Genomic DNA, 20,036 nt, shown 5'->3' with positions numbered 1-20,036 from the left:
ACTGAACGTCTTTTCTTTCCACAGCTTCTTCCTGTCTAAGGGAAATTGAATCTTCTCTGTGCTGTACTTTTTTTTACTCTAGCTCAATGTCCTCTCTATGAAGCTGTGACTTTCTCTTGTATCACCAAGAACAGTAGCACAATTATAGAACTGTTCAATGGGTTAGGGTAAAATAAATTGCTTGTCTGTGTAACACTTTGCTTTCTGCCTAGTTCACGCTTCCAAGTTGCACAATATTTATGCTGGAGGTTCTTGTCATCTGCCTTGAATGATTATTGCAAGCAGCTTTGGTCACAACCAGTGGCGGCTGGTGCTCAAAATTTTTGGGGGGTGCAAACGAAAATAAAAATAAAAAATTGCAGCCACTGTGCCATCAATTGTCACCACTGTGCCATGCCATCAAACACAGTCACTGTGCCATCAATTGTCACCACTGTGCCATGCCATCAAACGCAGCCGCTGTGCCATCAATTGTCAACACTGTGCCTTGCCATCAAACGCAGCCGCTGTGTCATCAATTGTCACCACTGTGCCATGCTATCAAACGCAGCCGCTGTGCCATCAATTGTCACCACTGTGCCATGTCATCAAACGCAGGCACTGTGCCATCAATTGACACCACTGTGCCATGCCATCAATTGTCACCACTGTGCCATGCCATCAAACGCAGCCACTGTGCCAATTGTCACCACTGTGCCCATTGTTGCCACTGTGCATGTCACTGTGCTGTGCCCTTTAATTGTTGCCACTGTGCCCATTGTTGTCACTGTGCTGTGCCCTTTAATTTTTGCCACTGTGCCCATTGTTGTCATTGTGCCCTTTAATTGTTGCCAATGTTCCCATTGTTGTCACTGTGCTGTGCCCTTTAATTGTTGCCACTGTACCCATTGTTGTCACTGTGCTGTGCCCTTTAATTGATGCCACTGTGCCCTTTGTCACCGCTGTCCCCTTTAATTGTTGCCACTGTGCCCATTGTTGTCACTGTGCTGTGCCCTTTAATTGATGCCACTGTGCCCTTTGTCGCCTCTGTGCCCATTGTCGCCGCTGTTCCCTATAAAATGCACTTACCTTTCTGCTTCCATGTCCTCCCTCGATGTCTTCTTCCGCCTTGGTGACGCTTCAGCCAATCAGGTTCCTGATAACCAGAATCTGGGAACCTGATTGGCTTAAACGGCCTTCAGTCTTATCCAAAGTACGCAGCCCTCTTACGTTCCGAGGATAGACCTTCCGGGAGACTAGGGCTGTACTTGGAAAGCCTATCAGAGCCACTGGCTCTGATAGGCACTTCCGCTCAGCCAACCAGCTGCTGTTATTCAGGTAACCAGCGCCCTATGTCTGATTATCTGAATAGACCAGGCAGCTGGCAACCAACAATAACATACATTCGTGCAATACAATGCATGAATGTATGTTATTTGCGAGAGGGGGTGGCGCTGCAGCGCCCTCTTTAGACGGTCGCCTTTACTGCAGTTAAAATGTAAAAATTACATTTTAGCCAAATAAAAGTTCTTAAAGGGCCCGTTTTTTTTTGTGACTACAGGAAGCGGGGGGGGGGGGGGGGGGTCTGGCGCCCGGGCATCCCTTTGGACGGGCTGCCACTGGTCACAACCCACAATATGGTAGCTGCAAATTAACCTGGGCTCTGTGTTTTTTTGTTACCTATATAAAATACTTGTTCAGTCCATAGACTGTCAAAAACGACCTATGGGGTACATGGGTTTTTAGAAATCTGGCTCTGGGGATTGTCATTGCTGACCTCCTTCTAAATTAAATACCTACACCTTTCCTAGCCACTGACCTAGAACAAGCATGCAGATTAGAATGAGATGTAATGGGGTTGATTTACTGGATGTACAGTAAATAGACTGGGAATTTTGTAAGCGCAGATGCACTCTGCAAGATACCATATTTGCAGGTGTATAAGGCGACCGGGTGTATAGGACAACCCCATAATTTTACAGTTTAAGATTTTTTTTGCCTGTACTCACCATATAAGACAACCCCCCTTCCGAGGCTTCCGACGCTTCATATTTCTTCCTTCTGGAGCCATATTTTTCTTCATTCTTGCTGGAGCTGGAGCCATATTCTTCTTTCTTCTTGCTGGAGTTGGAGCCAATCACGGCGATCAATGTATTCTATTAATGAATACAAAGCCTTCTTGGATTGGCAGAGGCTGTAACATCATCAGCCCACGCCTCTCTGACTCTCGAAGCCAATCTGAGTAGGATACTGTATGTAGCCTACTCGGATTGGCAGAGGTTGTTACTCCAAGCAGGCTCTGTATTCCTTTGAATACATCGCTCACCGGGATTGGCTAAGGCGGTATATACTGTATGTAGCTGTATTACTGCACATCCAGCAGGCATCCGAGCAGCTGAGCCGACGTATAAGACGACCCCTGCTTTTTGGCCAGTTTTTTTAAGTGTAAAGGTAGTCTTATACGCCAGCAAATACAGTCATTTGCCCCACAGCTTAGTAAATGAGGAAAGCCTCACTAAGTTTCATCATCCAATCATGTGCAAGCAAGAATGTTGTTTTTTCTTTTCCCTGGTGTATATCCAGCGTCAATCACAATGAACAGCACCGTTCCCGCTGAAGCGAAAAAAAAGTGTTGCACCAGTCACTGGCTCCCGCTATCTGCCCACCCTGCCAACTGACAGTTCTGAAACAGCTGAGGGGCAGGGCCACCTGGTGATGTCACTGGGTGATCCTGCCCCCTTGTGAGGTCATCGAAAGGTGCATGCTTGCTGGGTCGATGACGTTACATGGAGCGGGGTTACCCGGTGCTGCCGCTGGGTGGTCCGGCCCCATAGCTATTTAAGAACAGCCAGACAGCAGAGTGGGCAGATGGTGGGAGCCATCAAAAGAAACAGAGCTTTTTTTTTTTTTCATCTTGATTGACGCTGAATCTACATTGTTTTTTTTTATAATGGAATTGTCAAAAACTGTCTCTGTGTTTTTATTTCTTATTGACACTTTTTTTTGGTGAATGAGTAGGGGTACAATGTACCCCATACTCATTCACATAGGGGGATGCTGGGATCTGGGGGCCCCACAGACCCCCACAACCACAGGCCAGGGTTGTGGGAAAGAGGCCCTTGTCCCCATCAAGAGGCCCGCCCCAAAGTAACCCCCCCTGTGTTGAGGGCATGTGGCCTGTTATAATTCAGGAGGGGAGTGGCACTAGCTTGTTTCCCCCCCTTTCCTGGCCTGCCCGACTACATGCTCGGATAAGGCTCTGGTATAAATTTTTGGGGGGACCTCACGGCATTAAAAAAAAAAATGTTGCCATGGAGTTCCCCCTAAAATCCATATCATATCTAAGGATCTATGGCTTGGGGGGGATGTATTTTTTTTTTATTTTTGCATGGGGTTTTATTTAAAATCTGCACCAGATCCAAAAGAGTCTCTCTGAGCTCATTCACGTCATGTTTCATTGCGCATTTCCCACACCGCAGAGCGTGATCCTGTGTGATTCCAGTGTGAACCACCACTTAGCACAGATTTCCTCTGTTTACAGTTCATGCTACTATGCCCCCCCAAATGCACATGCTAAGCTATTGTTCTCTGTAACTTTTTGACTAATGAGTTGCTGCCTGAGGCTTTTATGAGATTTCTGCCAGTTCCACCCCAAACTGTAACTCTATGGCATGACCATATTCTAACTGTGCTGGGTGGTGGTATGCCTTGAGAGCCAAACACACATCCTGTTAAAGCTATGTGGCAGAGCGAGCCCATGCCACTATTTAATATGGTGGTTTATGCCTGATTTTGTAAGAAGCAAGCAAACTAATGGCACAGGTGTGCCGGCTTCATATAAGAGCCAGAGTTAGAGCATCCTACGAGGGGGTCAGTGTGTTAAGGGAGCAGTGAGAGGTGCTCACATGCACCGTGGTGTCCAGGTCAGAACAGATCAAGGTCCGAGCTTCAAAGAGAGTCAATGAGGGACAGAGCAGCTGGGAAACTGCAAAGAAAGATGCAGAGCTGAGGTACAGCGTATGTGCACAAACATTGGGATGTGTTTGATGGTCAGGAGGACCCAAGGGTACTAATGGTCAGGAGGACCCAGAGGTACTACTCGGAGCAATAATGCCCAGAGAGCCAGGAGGCTGAATGTTATGTTTGGTTCATATTGATGGTGAGAACCCCCTGTGTGAGAAGACATACCGGTATGAACTTTTGACGTTCTTTTAAATAAAATTGGTCAGCAAAGCCTTGAAAACTATTACTGGCGTGGAGTGAACTGACTGTTTGGCACTACCTTTGAGCTACAAAACCCCAACATTTCACAGCTCATATGTGTTCCATTTGACTCCCTTTCTTGGGAGTGCCTGCAATTTGTGCTCTCTCCCTGGGGTTTTGGAAAAGCCCTTATGGCCCAGATTAAGGTTCTGTATTTAACACAGACAGCCTTGGTCAAATATGCTGGGTTTTTTTCAGCGCCTTTCTCCATATACAGGGGCAAGTGACAGGGTTGCCCCCTGCCCTATTTATCTTAGCTCTAGAACTCCTAGCGATTTCGTTTTGTGCTGACCAGAACGTGACTGGAGTCTCTTATGTGGGCCTTGACTTCAAGCTAAATCTCTTTGCAGATGATGTCCTACTGACTTTGACTAATCCCCTCACCATTCTCCCTTACCTGCAACATGCCTTGACATGATTTACATCTATATCAGGCCTCCATATTAACCTGGATAAAACTTTAAATGTCCCTCTGATCCCTGGTCTGATTGATCGATTGCAGTCCCATTTTCCCTTCCGCTGGGCATCCTCTTCCATTGAATATCTTGGCATCTGGTTGACCCCTACTTACTCTTCCTTGTTTGCTACCAATGATTTTCCACTGCTTTGTTCTGCTCTCATGCAGTCCTTGCAGTTCTCACATCTGTCTTTCATATTTTGTATAAACTCAAAAACTACAGTCTTGCCCAAACGTTTGTATTATTTCCACACTCTAGCGGTCCAGGTCCCTCCACACTATCTCTGTTAAATCCAGAGTAGGATTTTGCACTCATCTGGGCCAACAAGTGCCCCAGAATTCGTAGAGCCACTCTTTTTACACAGATTGCAAGGGGTTATGGGGGTCCCCAACATCGCCAAATATTACCTACCCCCCCAGATTTCCCAGTTATTTCTGCTTCATGCCTCCTCAGACGTTCCTCTGTGGGTGCTTCTGGAGTTCCCCAATTGTGTCCCTCTTTCCATGCACATGCTTCTATGGCTTTCACATAATCTATGCCCAGCGACTTTGAGCCCACTTATGCAACACAGTAAGAAATTATGGGATTCGGTATGATACTTGAGCTCTCTTATGTCTCCCTTCCTACCTCTGTTACCCATCATTAATAACTCCTTGATTCCCCGATGGCCTAGATCAGCCTGACGCATTCACTTGGTAAACCTCTTATGGCCTTACATATGTGCAACACTTTCAGACAACTTGGTCTTTCCCGAAGTGGGCCACCCTCAAGAGACCCACGTTGTGCCGCAATCTAAGTTTTGTCTCTATCTTCAGCTTCAGCATTGAATATCTTCTCTCCGATGTACCTCTACCTATCCTTTTCAGAAAACAAAGTTTTAACATATCTGCCAACACTCTCTGGGATCCCTGGGCCTCATTTCCACTCTCTTTGCTTCCCTAAATAGTTGATCATCTTTAACTTCTTTTTCTTATGTGACCCAGTGGGATCGAGACTTGGCATCTGAGATAGACTTGGCAGACTGGAGCAAAACCTGGTCTTCTGTCACTAAATGCTCGTTTAACACTGCCACCTTAGAGGCAGCGTATAAAGTGTTCTTACGGTGGTATTGGATTTCTGCCAAAATTGCCCATGCCAATCCAACTCTGGTGACCACTGTTTTCGGGGATGTGGTCATCGTGGAGATGTTAAGCACACCTGGTGGACATGTCCGTGACTGGCAGACTTTTGATCTTGTGTGTTCTGCCTACTGCATACCCTGTTCCACCTGAACATCCGAAAGGATGCTAAATTTGCTTCATTGCATTGCCCCATTCCAAAAATTAAAAAAATTGGCATCCTAGCTGTTTATATCAGCTAAGAGGATACTTGCCAAGACCTGGAAGAAACCCACAGTCCCCAGTATCCCTAAAACTCCCATGCTAAGTTCCTAAAGATTTGAGAACCATGGTTGGCTTATGCCTTCCCTACTCTCCCCCTGACTAGTGTGGGCCTGTGTTAACTGGCACCCTTGATGATCTTGAGCCCCTGTCCTCCTTCCCCCTCTTGGCCTTGCTTTCTCTCTTCATTCCTGTTTTTCTTTCCTTTGATCTTCCTTTCTTGACGGGACTCTGTGCCCTCTTTCAGTTTGATTTTTATATCTGTACAGAACATACTGCAACATTGTCTGCAATTTCTTATGGCCAGGTTTGCTCCGCCAGCTAAGGATATTTTCCCTGGACTTTTCCTGTTTTGTATTCATGTCTATTACAATTTATTGTGATGGTTGTGCCTCCTTTTTTGCTAGCACTGTGTAAGCCTGCCTATATTTATGTTGCCAGTTATAGCCCTGCATGGGCGGATTGGGTGCTTTTTCTGTTACTCGGTTTTAAATGAATAACAATTATTGAACCAGAATGCTGACATGTGCCACTCCCATGGTAAAAGCCTGCAAAGACCAAAAAGCCCTGTAAAGAATGGTGCCATCACATATGTATGCTACTTCTCAGATGGCATAGGCTGCACTGTGCTGTCTGGTTCCACTGCTGCTCTCAATATGGAAGAATTACATACCATACTTATATAGTGTATAGTGAATATTACTATAGTTATGTACACATAATTAACTAAAAACACATATAGCCGGATTCAGGTAGAGCGGCGCTTCTTTAGGTCGGCGTAGCGCATCTCATTTGCACTACGCCGACGTAACATAGTGAGGCAAGTACTGTATTCACAAAGCACTTGCCTCCTAAGTTACGTCGGCGTAGGGCAAATGGCCCGGCGTAACACCGCCTAATTCAAATTAGGCAGGTAGGGGGCGTGCTCCATGTAAATTACCGGTGACCCCATGTAAATGAGGGCCGTTGGTACGGCGCATGCACACGCATGCTCAGAATCACGTCGCAAAGACTCCTTGCTTTTGACGTGAACGTAACCTACATCCAGCCCCATTGGGGTTCCGTCGTCTATACCTTGCATGGGCTGCGCCATCTTTTTGGTGGTTTATCTTTTCCCCCCGGAAAAACGCCTTACGTAAACAGCGTATCGGGCGCAAGTACGTTCGTGAATCGGCGTATCTAGGTCATTTGCATATTCTAGGCGTAAATCAACGTACACGCCCCTAGCGGCCAGCGTAAATATGCAGCTAAGATACGACGGCGTAGGAGACTTACGCCGGTCTTATCTTAGCAACAGAGAAGCGTATCTCAGACTGAGAATACGCTTAAAGATACAACGGCGCGGAATCGGACTTACGACGGCGTATCTACTGATACGCCGTTGTAAGTCTTACTGAATCCGGCTAATAGTATGTTACAATACTAGTTAGACCCCACCTTATATAGGTTATATACAGAAAATGTTATAAAGGTGAACATTTCATCATCTGTCTTTTGGCTTGTGTAGATTACATCAATATGACATCAGTTTGAGACGCTTCTGGGTTCATTTAGAATTGTGTATTTCACCTGCTTTAAGTGAGTTTTGTATTTCTATAGTCTTATTTAGTCCAACCTGTAACTAAGTAATCCAAACCCATTTTAAATCGAACAAAAGCCCTTCAAAACAGACCTTTAGATAGGAAAAGTCTATATACTGTACTCTGCCTGGTAATGGATGTAAACTAATTGTAGAAAGGTTACAAACAATTTGGTGCAAGCCTTAGCAATGCTGACATAACTATACATACAGCAGACTATAGTTTACAAAATGTATACCTTATAAAACTTAAGCAAAACCAATGCTGGAATGCCAAACCTTTGGGCCTTGGTTTCCATATTAAAAGGCTTTCCTGGTAAAACAATTAAACAAGGCATCTAATAGGTTACAATGAGCAGCAGTTCCAGTTTCATTGGCTCCATCTTTCACAAATCAGGCCCACAGAGGCAAGTAATTGTTTGCAAAAGTTATATTATATCAGGTAAAATTACAATTTAATACATCACAAAAATAGATTTTCTACCAGAAATCAGTAAGTTGCCAGTTACCTGAGAAGGTGGCTCCATCCCTAGGGGGCATTTTACGAACTGTGGTAGTGATCCGTGGACTGTCTTGCACCTCTGATAGGGATCCAGGGCCTGTAACACATGCATTTTTTCAAGACAGGCCAACCACCATTTTATGATTAAACTTGTATTTGTGTAAATGTATTTTAAAAAGTTATTTAAGCCGAACTCCGGGATAATAAAACATTGTCTAAATGCAATAGGTATGTGTATTCATAGATTGGTGTACGTTGTGTATTTCTTTCAGATCTGCACAGTTAACTGGTGTAAAACTTTACCTCTGTGCAGGAGTTTCCTGAAAAAAAAGACTGGTCACTGCTGCTATTTCTCCGGTGACTGGTCTTGTCTCCGCCCCCTCCTGTCATTTACTGCAGGCAGTCTGTAGTGGGTGGGCCTTCATGGTCCCTTCCATAGCTTTGCTCTCTGTACAGGCTATGTACAGTACAGTGATGGTGTCACTGCTACATTTACAAGGTAAAATCTAGATTTGCCAAGGATGTTGGACTATTTAATCCCACTCTCATCCTTTCTAAACTGATGCCATAGTGCTGATCTATAAGGATATAGATGCCTCCTGCATGTATCCTTACCTGTCAAATGTCTCCCCTCTGTCTGTTATAAGAACTGAAAAACTGCAGATTCTGTGGGTGGGTCTGTTGTCTGGAGCTCGGTGGGTGGAGTTGTGATGTCAGTAGTCTCCCCAACCACCTCTACACTACCCTTGTCAACATGCATTTTTTCCTGTGTATTCCTAAGGCCTCGTACACACGATCAGTCCATCCGATGACAACGGTTGTCATCGGTTAACCGATGAAGCTGACTGATGGTCTGATGTGCCTACACACCATAGGTTAAATAACCGATCCTGTCAGAACGCGGTGACGTAAAACACAACGACGTGCTTAAAAAAAACGAAGTTCAATGCTTCCAAGCATGCGTCGACTTGATTCTGAGCATGCGCTGGTTTTTAACCAATGCTTTTGCATACTAACGATCGGTTTTGACCTATCGGTTGGGCGTCCATCGGTTAAATTTTAAAGCAAGTTCCTATTTTTTCGACCGAAGGATAACTAACCGATGGGGCCCACACACGATCTGTTTGGACCGATGAAAACGGTCCATCAGACCATTCTCATCGGATGGACCGATCGTGTGTACGCGGCCTTACACTAAATTCTCCTATGATCACTAACATCCAGTCAAAATCCAGAAAAGTAACCACATGACTTCAGAAAAGGAGTGGGGTGGGAATTAAAAAAGAATGCCTGTCTCCAGGCTAGTGCATGTGATATGTAAATAACCTGTCACTCACAGCAAGGGGGCGGAACGGACTAAGGTTTTTCTCTGTAAGTCCTTTTTTTCCCCACTGAACAATAAAAGAGGATTGCTTAGAGCTGGATTAACTCTGTGTGGCAAGACTGGGCACAGATGATAGGAAATCTTATACTGTACATTGTGACATCAAAAAAAGATATATATTTTTTCGAGTTTACATCCACTTTAAATGAAAGTTTTAGTGTGTCTGGAGTTCAGCTTTAATGCTGCTCATTCAAACATGCCAATTTAATATGGTTGGTAAGCTTTCATACCACCAGAAGGTATCCAAGCTTGTGTTACTATAGAACATGGTAGGACACCTCAAAGTGTGGTGACGCAAATAATTTTCTATTAATACACTCTAGTAAAGGAATATGATCTCACATTCATGACACACATGACTGCGGATACATACACTTCTACAAATGTAAACATTTTAAGCTGGGAATATCCACTTGGCACACAGAAAGGAAAGTAATGAATAAGCACTAGCAAGTGTTGGCATAGTTTTAGATGGGTGATCTGATCATTTCTGTCAGAAAAGGACTGTGTGTCACCCCCCTACTGAGCTACAACAGCTCAGCAGTAGAAATGAATGAGGATTGCTCTCTGCCAAGCTTGCATGACAAGGGGAAGACCGATCCCCATTCAGATCTGTGCTAAGCTGGCAGGAGAGACACAAAGCAACTCTCTACCAGATAAATGCTCCACATTTGAGCACCTGTCTGACATTCTCCTTAGGGTCTATTCACACATTTAGCATTGTCAACAAAAGATAGTTGCCATGTATGACCAGCATTACTTTAAATAAAAAGATGAGAATCTGGGGGATAAAGGCAGACTTAAAATGCAAATTTGTCCCACCATACTATATATAGCCCATCAGTTTTTCACACGGTCTCCTTCTGTACGAGCTTTTTTCACAAGCTACATCATCTGGTTCTTATACAAATCACTGACTAGAAATAAATTGTATCTAAGGCTTGATTCACAGCTATGCATGTTGCTTTTGAGCGTTTTTGCGTTTTTGCAATGCTTGCTGCGTTTTTTAACGTGCTTTTTTACCACGATTTTACCGCGATTATTTTTTTTACATTTCCTTTAACAACTAGCTATAAACAGGTTAAAAAAAACGCAAAATGCAAATCGCGGCAAAATGCGTTTTGGATGCAGGTCCACTGAATTCTATTGCATGCAAAACGCTGCTTTTGCAGGAAAAAGGCAGAGGCACAAAAAAGCATTGATGTGAACATGTTCTATAGGAAACCATGTTAAAAAATTTCCCTGCATTTCTGCAAAATGCAAAATGCATCAAAAAAAGCATTAGTATGAATGGAGCCAAAACGTTAAACATGAAAACTGTATTACTGTCTGCAACAATTTACCCATAGATTACTCCAGCACCTAGATGTGTATTTGCATGCCGAGGAATGATTTATAATAAAAGTCAAATACTCCAGAGTTAAATTGGGTCTATTTCTAATAGAGTGAATACGTAGCTGGCAGCCATCACAGATATTTATTAGCAGGTGAATATCCATACCTCCCATCTTTCTAAAATGATAAAGAGGGACACCTTGTAGCACACAGTACAGTGCCTTGAAAAAGTATTCATACCCCTTGACATTTTCCACATTTACACGTTACAATCAAAAACGTAAATGTTTAATTGGGATTAGATGATGGTGATGGACCAGCACAAAGTGGCACATAATTGTGAAGTGGAAGGAAAATTATAAACAGTTTTCAAAATTCTTACAAATAAATATCTAAAAAGTGTGGCGTGCATTTGTATTCAGCCCCCCTGAGTCAATACTTTGTAGAACCACCTTTCACTGCAATCACAGCTGCAAGTCTTTTTGGGGATGTCTCTCCCAGCTTTGCACATCTAGAGAGTGACATTTTTGCCCATTCTTCTTTGCAAAATATTGTCATATTGGATGGAGAGCATCTGTGAACAGCAATTTTTTTTAAGTCTTACCACAGATTTTCAATTGGATTTAGGTCTGGACTTTGATTGGACCATTCTAACACATGAATATGCTTTGATCTAAACCATTCCATTGTAGCTTTGGCTGTATATTTAAGGTCGTTGTCCTGCTGGAAGGTGAACCTCTGCCACAGTCTCAAGTCTTTTGCAGACTATAACAGTTTTTTTTCTAAGGCCTCGTACACACAATAGGTTAAACAGAGGACAGCGGTCTGATGGACCGTTTTCATCGATCAAAACCGATCGTGTGTGGGCCCCATAGGTTATTTAACCATCGGTTAAAAAAAAGCCAACTTGCTTTAAATTTAACCGATGGATTCCTAACCAATAGGTCAAAACCGATCGTTAGTTGGCACGACCATCGGTTAAAAATTCACGCATGCTCAGTGTAACTGTCCGCTTATCATTGTGGATCTTGTTCAGCACTTACTGCTGGGTGGAACCTTTCTGCCTCCCTTTGGTTCCCTGGGGAATGTTTTGATCAGCAGGATTACAAGACCACTCCTTCTTCCTGTCTTAGAAAGAAAGCCTTTTCCTGTATCTCAGATGCCACATGTTAGCTGTCTGCATAGGATTTCATGGAAGATGTCTGCAGAAAATCCCTAAAGCTTAAAGTTTGTACCCCCCTTGGCAAGCGGATCGAGGTATGCAGAAAAGTGTGCATTGTTATAAAGGTGTATATGTTCTAGAGATAAACCCTGTTCATGCTGTTTGGTTTTAAATACGCTATACTGTATAATCCAAGGCACTTTGCATGTAACCATGTTTCTTTGAATGTTCAATGTAATTAGATATGTGTGCAGACAACTGTAATTAACCCTGTAACCCCCTTTTTGGTGACAACTGTAAATAAGTGTGTTGTATGTCATTTACAGTTTTCACGGTGCTATGGTGCTTACGATATTCATGTTTACGGTGCTCAAGGAGATAAAGAAAATAATATTCAACCCTGCTGCGCACCTTTGTCGCGAAATAATAAAACTACTGCACCCGTCAGAAGCTCTCCTCTTGTTATTTATTCGATGCCAAAGGGGCCGTAACAGTGAAAACTCGTCGCTGCGGTGGAGACTCGACATCACCAGCTGCGTCGCTGTCTCCATCGAACTGTGAGTAAAGGCTTCCCAACGCCTCGCAAGACACGTGCGGACGCCATCTTGGCAACAGAGACTTGGCTAAAAAAGTAAACGTGTCACGTGGGCTTTTAAATATAGCGGGCTCTTTATATGTGATCCGGAAGCCGCCCTTAACTACTATGCGAGCCAAATAGTTAATATTTTGCTAAACCAGTGATCAAGTTATTATATTCGTGTTTAGAGGCCTAGTGTCAGATTTAAAGCAACGCTATCTTCCAAGTTCCTAATCCACTAAACTGCAGTTATTTACGTAAAGGGTTAATTGTCTGGTTAGAAAGTGTCAGCAGTATATTCGTTTAAAACATTTTGTAGTACTGTATGCATTGTTTGCTAATCTTTAGTTACAAGTGTGAACACCTGTTATCTGTCGTAGCCCTTAGTAGCAAGTTTGAGCCAACACTCATTCAAGTTAGGTTTCAGGCACACTCACACTTGAAAGGCAAAGGCACACTAGAACAAAATGTTGTCACCTGCTGAAGAAACAGACAAACCCACAGAGTCACAACAGGTACGATCCAGCTCTAGAGAGCGAAGCCTAACAGAAAAGGGCAAAGAAATGCACGAAGAAACAGTTAAGAAAAATGAAAAGGCATTCAACAAGGTGTGCAACTCTTGGAAGGAGCTAGCAAAGGAATGTAGGACAAAGTTAAAAGGTTTCTGCTCAACTGAAGACCTTAATACAAGATTGAAAGAGATTAAAGCCAAAGAAGCGTTAGTGCACCAACAGTATGAGTCCATGTGCCGAAATAATTCCACTACCCCGTACGTTGTTAAGAAAATGGATGCATGCACCGCGTTAACGGCTGAAATCTGCAACCTCATCAGCAAGCGGCTAGAGAATGTAGATGAAATCTTTAACGATCAACTTGAGAAGGAAAGGGTGAGGATGGTTCTTAATAAAGAAGAGCATGAGTCAGTCTTTGGAAACTCAGAAACAGAAACTGTCCTCTCAGAGTCATTACCAGACTCCAACGCAAGCTCAAGAGCTACTTCCAGATCTAGCAAACGCGCTGACGCAGAAGCAGATCTTGCAGCCAAAATAGAACAGGCAAAGGCGACGCAACAGATGCGCGAGGAGCAAGCTAAGCTGAACAAACTAGAGGCAGAAATTAAACTGAAGTTGGATGAGGAAAAGACAAGACTACAACAGCTACAAGCAGAAAATGAAGTCAAGGTAGCTGCAGCAAGAGTGAAAGCCTACAACGCTTATGATAGTCTTGAAATTTACGAACAGGAGACAGACCACAATGTGCAATACCTCTGCCAAAATAATGAACCACGAAACTCATTGAATCCAAAGGCTGTGCCATTTCAACCTTCAAATACACCACTTGGGGTGTCAAGACCAAATGAAGAAGTTAGTCTAACCCCAGGACTTGCAAGTCTGCTTATCTCCAACCGTCTCCCTATACCTGAACCAACTGTATTCACAGGTGATCCTTTGAAGTTCATAGATTGGAAGATATCCTTTATGGCGCTGATTGATCAGAAACCACTCCCTGTGTGCGAAAAAATGCTGTACTTGAAGAGGTATCTCGGTGGTGAAGCTCGTAAGGCAGTGGAAGGGTTCTTCTACCGAAATTCAGAAGATGCCTATCTAGGTGCTTGGGGAATCCTACAGGACAGGTATGGAGGTCCATTCATAGTGCAAAGAGCCTTCAGAGAAAGGTTGGCTAAATGGCCAAAGATATCAGCAAATGACCCTGTAGCATTAAGAGAGTTTGCAGATTTCCTTCAAGGTTGTGTGGAGGCCATTCCTCATGTTAAAGGCCTAGCTATTCTAAATGATTGTGAAGAAAACCACAAGCTTCTCAAGAAACTGCCTGAATGGATCGTGCGCAGATGGAGTCGCATCGCCGTGGACGAGCTGGACAACTCCCAAGAATACCCAACCTTTGCTTGTTTCACAGAGTTCCTGCAAAGGGAAGCTAAGATTGCATGCAACCCCATTGCCTCTCCTTTTCTCCTCAGTACCAAGACTACAGATGAGAGAATTCCCAAGAGAGCCAAGGCGCTCAACACAAGCACTCAAATGAAGCCCTCTACCTTCAACGTTCCAAATATCTCAGCTTCAAGACCGAAACCACCTTGCCTAGTCTGCAAAGACGAAACACACGGTGTCGCTAAATGTCTGACTTTTGCGGCAAAGACCATCGATGAAAAGAGGGCCTTTATTCACGAAAACCATCTCTGTTTTGGTTGCTTAAGAAAGGGCCACACTACAAAAGACTGCAAAGGAAGACACACGTGTAGCATATGCAGTCGACGTCATCCAACCTGTTTGCACATACAGAGAGACACTGAGCCTGTCAAGGCATCAAACGATGATTCAGTAGGCATGAGAAATAAGGCAAACGACAACGTTCCCAAAGTTATGTCCCATACTTTGACAAGACATACGTCTGCCACATCCTGCATTGTTCCAGTTCTGTTGTCAGCTACTACGGAGCCTCAGAGGGAAATCCTCACTTATGCCTTACTTGACACACAGAGTGATTCAACCTTTATTCTGGCAGACCTGGTATCGAAGTTAAGTGTGAGCACCAAGCCATTACAGCTAAGGCTCAGCACAATGACAGCGGTTGACACAGTTATTTCAAGCCAAATTGCTCACGGTCTGCAAGTGCGTGGCTTCAACTCCGAAGTTCAAGTCCAACTCCGTCAAGCCTATACAAGAGATTTCATTCCAGTAGATAAGTCTCACATCCCCACTAAGGAGACTGCACTCCAGTGGTCACACCTCAAACACTTGGCAAACAAGTTACAGCCACTTCAAGATTGCGAAGTAGGACTACTGATCGGTTATGACTGCCCATCAGCACTGGCTCCCTTGGAGGTTGTTATCGGCTCCGAAAATGAACCCTTCGCTCAAAAAACTATGCTCGGCTGGAGCATTGTAGGATCAGCAAATCCACATCTTGATAGACAGGGTAGCCAGAGCTTCGTACACAGAGTCGCAGTGAAAGAAATGCCAATGCCGCCGGTCGCTGATGTGTTAAAGGCTTTAGAAATGGACTTCATTGAAAGAAATTATGAAGATAAGTACGTGTCTCAAGATGATGTTCGTGCAGTTTCTCTCGGAAACTATAATGAAAAGGAAAGATGGACACTACGAGATGCCGTTACCCTTCAAAGACAACAGTCAACTGGCACTACCAAACAATAAGAGGCTGGCCCTTATTCGACTTCATCATCTAAAGAAAAGATTAAAGGGAAATAGACAGTACCATGAACACTACACTGCATTCATGGAAGAAACAATCAGAAAAGGTGATGCAGAACCAGCCCCTTCATTATCAGAGGAAGAGACAGTGTGGTACATCCCACATCACGGGGTTTATCACCCCCAAGAAGCCAGACAAGTTAAGAGTTGTCTTTGATTGTTCAGCAAAGTTCAAAGGCATCTCCCTAAACGATACCTTGCTGACAGGTCCCGACCTGATAAACTCTCTAGTGGGAGTCCTCTGTCGCTTCAGGAAGGAAGCAGTTGCTGTGATATGCGACATTGAAAAGATGTTCCATCAGTTCTATATCCCCTCAGAAATGCGCAATTACTTAAGGTTCCTTTGGTGGGAGAACGGTCAGTTGGAAACAGAACCGAAAGAATACAGAATGGCAGTTCACCTTTTCGGTGCCAGCTCCTCTCCAGGATGTGCCAATTTCGGCCTTAAGTATCTTGCACGACAACACAAGTCAGAACATCCCTCAGCATCAGCCTTCATCGAGAAGAACTTTTATGTCGACGACGGCCTAACTAGCGTTCCAACAGTCAGCGAAGCTTCGAATCTAATCCTCGAAACTCAAGGATTATGTAAAAATGCCGGCCTACGACTGCATAAGTTCAACTCTAATAAAAGGGACGTCCTGTCCTGTATTGCTCCGTCAGAAAGAGCAACAACTAGTGTACCTGTCAAACTTAGCCCAGACTCAACAACAGAAGGACAAGTACTTGGCATTCAGTGGTCAATTGAAAACGACACCTTCAGTTTCAGTGCTGACATAAAGCATCAACCCTCAACTCGTCGTGGTATCCTGTCAGTCGTAGCCTCCCTTTATGATCCTCTAGGCTTCATAGCCCCCTTCATACTGAGTGGCAAGTGCATTCTCCAAGAGCTTTGCCGCAGAGGCATCAGTTGGGATGAAGCACTTCCTGAGAGCTTATGTCCACGGTGGGAGGCTTGGAAGAGTAGTCTGCAAGCTTTAAGGGAAATCAAGATACCCAGATGTTACCATCCCCCAGACTTTGGTAACAGAATGAAAGTGGAACTACACCACTTTTCCGATGCCAGCAACATAGGATATGGTGCCTGTTCGTACCTTAGGTACAAAAATGACAGAGATCAAGTCCATTGCAGCTTCGTAATGGCCAAGGCAAGAGTTGCACCAACGAAGATTGTGAGCATCCCAAGGCTTGAACTCTCAGCTGCCGTCACTGCAGCAAGGTTGAGTGTCATGTTGAAGGCAGAACTTGAAATAGAAGTTGACAAAGAGTTCTTCTGGACAGACTCCCAAGTAGTCTTAGCCTATATCAATAACGAAGCAAGAAGGTTTCACGTGTTTGTCACGTGATTACAGATCCAACTCAGTGGCATTATGTGGATACGACACAAAACCCAGCCGACCATGCATCCAGGGGTCTACATGTAGCGGATATCTCCACCTCAAGTTGGTTATCTGGGCCTAGTTTCCTTTGGAAATCTGAAGTGCACGCATCTTCAAACTCTTCAGCAGAACTAATTGTAGACGATCCTAAAGTCAAACCCATTACAACCCTTGCATCACAAGCCAATGAACAATTCTGGAGTCGGTGGAAAAGAGAATACCTCATGAGTGTTTCCACAAGACAGAAATGGCACACACCTCGACGTAACCTCAAAGTAAATGACATTGTCATAATCAAAGATGATATGTCTGTCATGGTCTTACCTCTCTCCTGTCTCCTTCGTTTGACATGTGCTGGCGGCCATCTTGGTTTCCAGGTCTCTTGTAGCCTCCCACCCTGCGGCTCCTCCTTCCCACTGGGAGGAGCTGGATGCCTGGCTCATATATATAGGAGTTCTGTGGCTTCAGTTCCTTGCTTGGTCCTCCTGTGTACACATGCTTCTAAGACTGCTGCTGCTTCTGGTTCCGATCCTGGCTTCGTCTGACTTCCCTGCTGGTTCCGATCCTGGCTTCGTCTGACTTCCCTGCTGGTTCCTGATCCTGGCTTCGTCTGACATCCCTGCTGGTTCCTGATCCTGGCTTCGTCTGACTACCCTTCTGGTTCCTGACCTCTGGCTTCGCAAGACTCTGATTCGGGTTCACCATCTGTTTTGGACTTTTGCTTTAATGCTTGATATTCAATAAAGCCTTCTTATTTTTCACTTATCTCTTGTTGTACGTCTGGTTCATGGTTCCGTAACATTAGGACCAAGCCATGAATTTTGACGGTACAGAGCCATCCTTGCTACCCACGCTGGTTGCCAGACTTGATCAGCTGGAGTCCCTGTTGGGTCAGTTCGCCGTGGCGTTGCAAACCCTGCTTGAACGCACGGCTCATTTCGCTCCCGTTGCCGATGGGTCGGTCGTCGCTCCTGGGCCCGCTCCTACGGCCGATCCGACTGTTGCGCCAGAGTCTACCTCGACACCTGTTGTTGCGCCTGCGGTGTTTCGGGGTATGTCCGGTTCTGCCCCCCTTCCACAGCGATTTGGGGGAGAGCCAACTCAGTGCCGAGGTTTCCTTAACCAAGTGGGCATTTATTTCGAGTTGCTGCCACATGCCTTTCCCACTGAGAGATCAAAGGTGGGGTTCTTGATCTCGCTGCTCTCGGACAAGGCCTTGGCCTGGGCCAGTCCTTTATGGGAGAACAACAATCCGGTGGTTGCCGAGTTTTCCGGTTTTGTTGCTTCTCTTCGGAAGGTATTCGATGTGCCGGCTCGCGCCGCCTCTGCTGCGAAGCTCCTTATGTCCGTCAGACAGGGTTCACGATCCGTAGCCGAATACGCCATTGAGTTTCGTACCCTGGCAGCAGAGGTAGGTTGGAATAATGAGGCCCTGGTCGCTGCTTTCTCTCATGGTCTCTCGGATGCCTTGAAGGATGAGGTTGCAGCTAAGGACCTACCAGTGGAGCTCGAGGCTCTTATTTCTTTCCTGATTTTGATTGACACCAGACTCAGGGAGAGACCTTCCTTTAAGGTGAGCCTGCGGAGGCCTCCTAACAGTTTGGCGCCTACGTTTGCTGTCCCACCCGTGCCTCCCTCTCCTCCCACGCCTCCTGGTGTTGACTTGTCTGGGGGTGAACCCTCGCAGCTGGGGTTTGCTCGCTTGTCCGAGGGGGAGAGGGTACTCCGGAGACGCGAGGGCCGATGCATGTACTGTGGTCTCGATGGGCATTTTCGGTTGGCATGTCCGAACCGTCCGGGAAACGCTCGCACCTGAGATCCTGTCGGGGGCAGATCTTGGGTGGAGTCTCCTCGTCCCCGGTTTCCCGTGTTGATAAACCACTGATCACTGTTGTCCTCTCCTGGGTCGGGGGCTCGGTGACGACCCAGGCGTTGGTGGACTCTGGTGCTGGTGGTTTTTTCATTGATAGTGAGTTCGCTGCCGCCAATTCCATTCCTCTACAGGCTCGAGGTTCCCCGCTGGCTCTAGAGGCGATAGACGGCAGACCCCTCCAACCGTCACACGTGACTCATGAGACCCTTCCAGTGGGGGTAGCCATTGGTGCCGCTCACAGAGAGTCGGTCTGCTTCCAAGTTATTTCGTCTCCACACTACTCGGTGGTCTTGGGGTACCCCTGGCTCCAGAAGCATAATCCGACTTTTGACTGGAGATCGGCCGAGATCCTCTCATGGTCACCACAGTGTGGGGCTAAGTGCATCCATGGGCCTGTCAAGTTGCTGTGTACTTCCTCGGACTCTCTGTTGCCTCCTGAATACGAGGAGTACCGGGATGTATTCGATAAGGTACACGCAGTTGCCCTACCTCCGCACCGCCCATATGATTGTGCCATTGAGTTACAACCTGGTGCCGTTCCTCCTCGCGGCAAGGTCTATCCACTGTCGGTTGCGGAGAATGAGGCCATGGAGGAGTACGTGATGGAGGCGCTGTCCCGTGGTCACATTCGCAAATCCTTGTCCCCGGCAGGGGCTGGATTTTTCTTTGTGAAAAAGAAGGGTGGTGAGTTGAGGCCTTGCATCGATTACAGGGGTCTCAATCGCATCACGATCAAGAACGCTTACCCGATACCCTTGATTTCCGAGCTGTTCGATCGCCTTAAAGGGGCCACGGTCTTTACCAAACTCGACCTGAGGGCGGCATATAACCTGGTAAGGATCAAGGCGGGCGATGAGTGGAAGACCGCCTTTAACACCAGGACCGGTCATTATGAATCCTTGGTTATGCCCTTTGGGTTGTGCAATGCGCCCGCAG

At 45.4% G+C, this 20,036-nt stretch overlaps 1 protein-coding gene across 6 annotated transcripts in view; it reads right to left on the bottom strand.

Annotated features, from left to right (window-relative positions):
* Nucleotides 1-20,036, bottom strand: part of EMID1 (EMI domain containing 1) — a 197,081-nt gene that overhangs the window by 77,795 nt on the left and 99,250 nt on the right. For 5 of the 6 annotated variants that reach the window (XM_040351941.1, XM_040351943.1, XM_040351938.1 and 2 more), the window contains exon 4: nt 8,168-8,257. The exons of the other annotated variant lie outside the window; for it this stretch is intronic. In XM_040351941.1, the coding sequence (XP_040207875.1) occupies nt 8,168-8,257 (90 nt within the window). The remainder of the gene's footprint in view (nt 1-8,167; nt 8,258-20,036) is intronic. 6 annotated transcript variants of the gene reach the window in all.

The sequence above is a fragment of the Rana temporaria genome, chromosome 1, assembly GCF_905171775.1.
Source record: "Rana temporaria chromosome 1, aRanTem1.1, whole genome shotgun sequence".
Classification (NCBI taxonomy): Eukaryota; Metazoa; Chordata; class Amphibia; order Anura; family Ranidae; genus Rana; species Rana temporaria.
The sequence above is the reverse complement of the archived record's forward strand: the minus strand, read 5'-3'. Positions and strand labels throughout refer to the sequence as shown.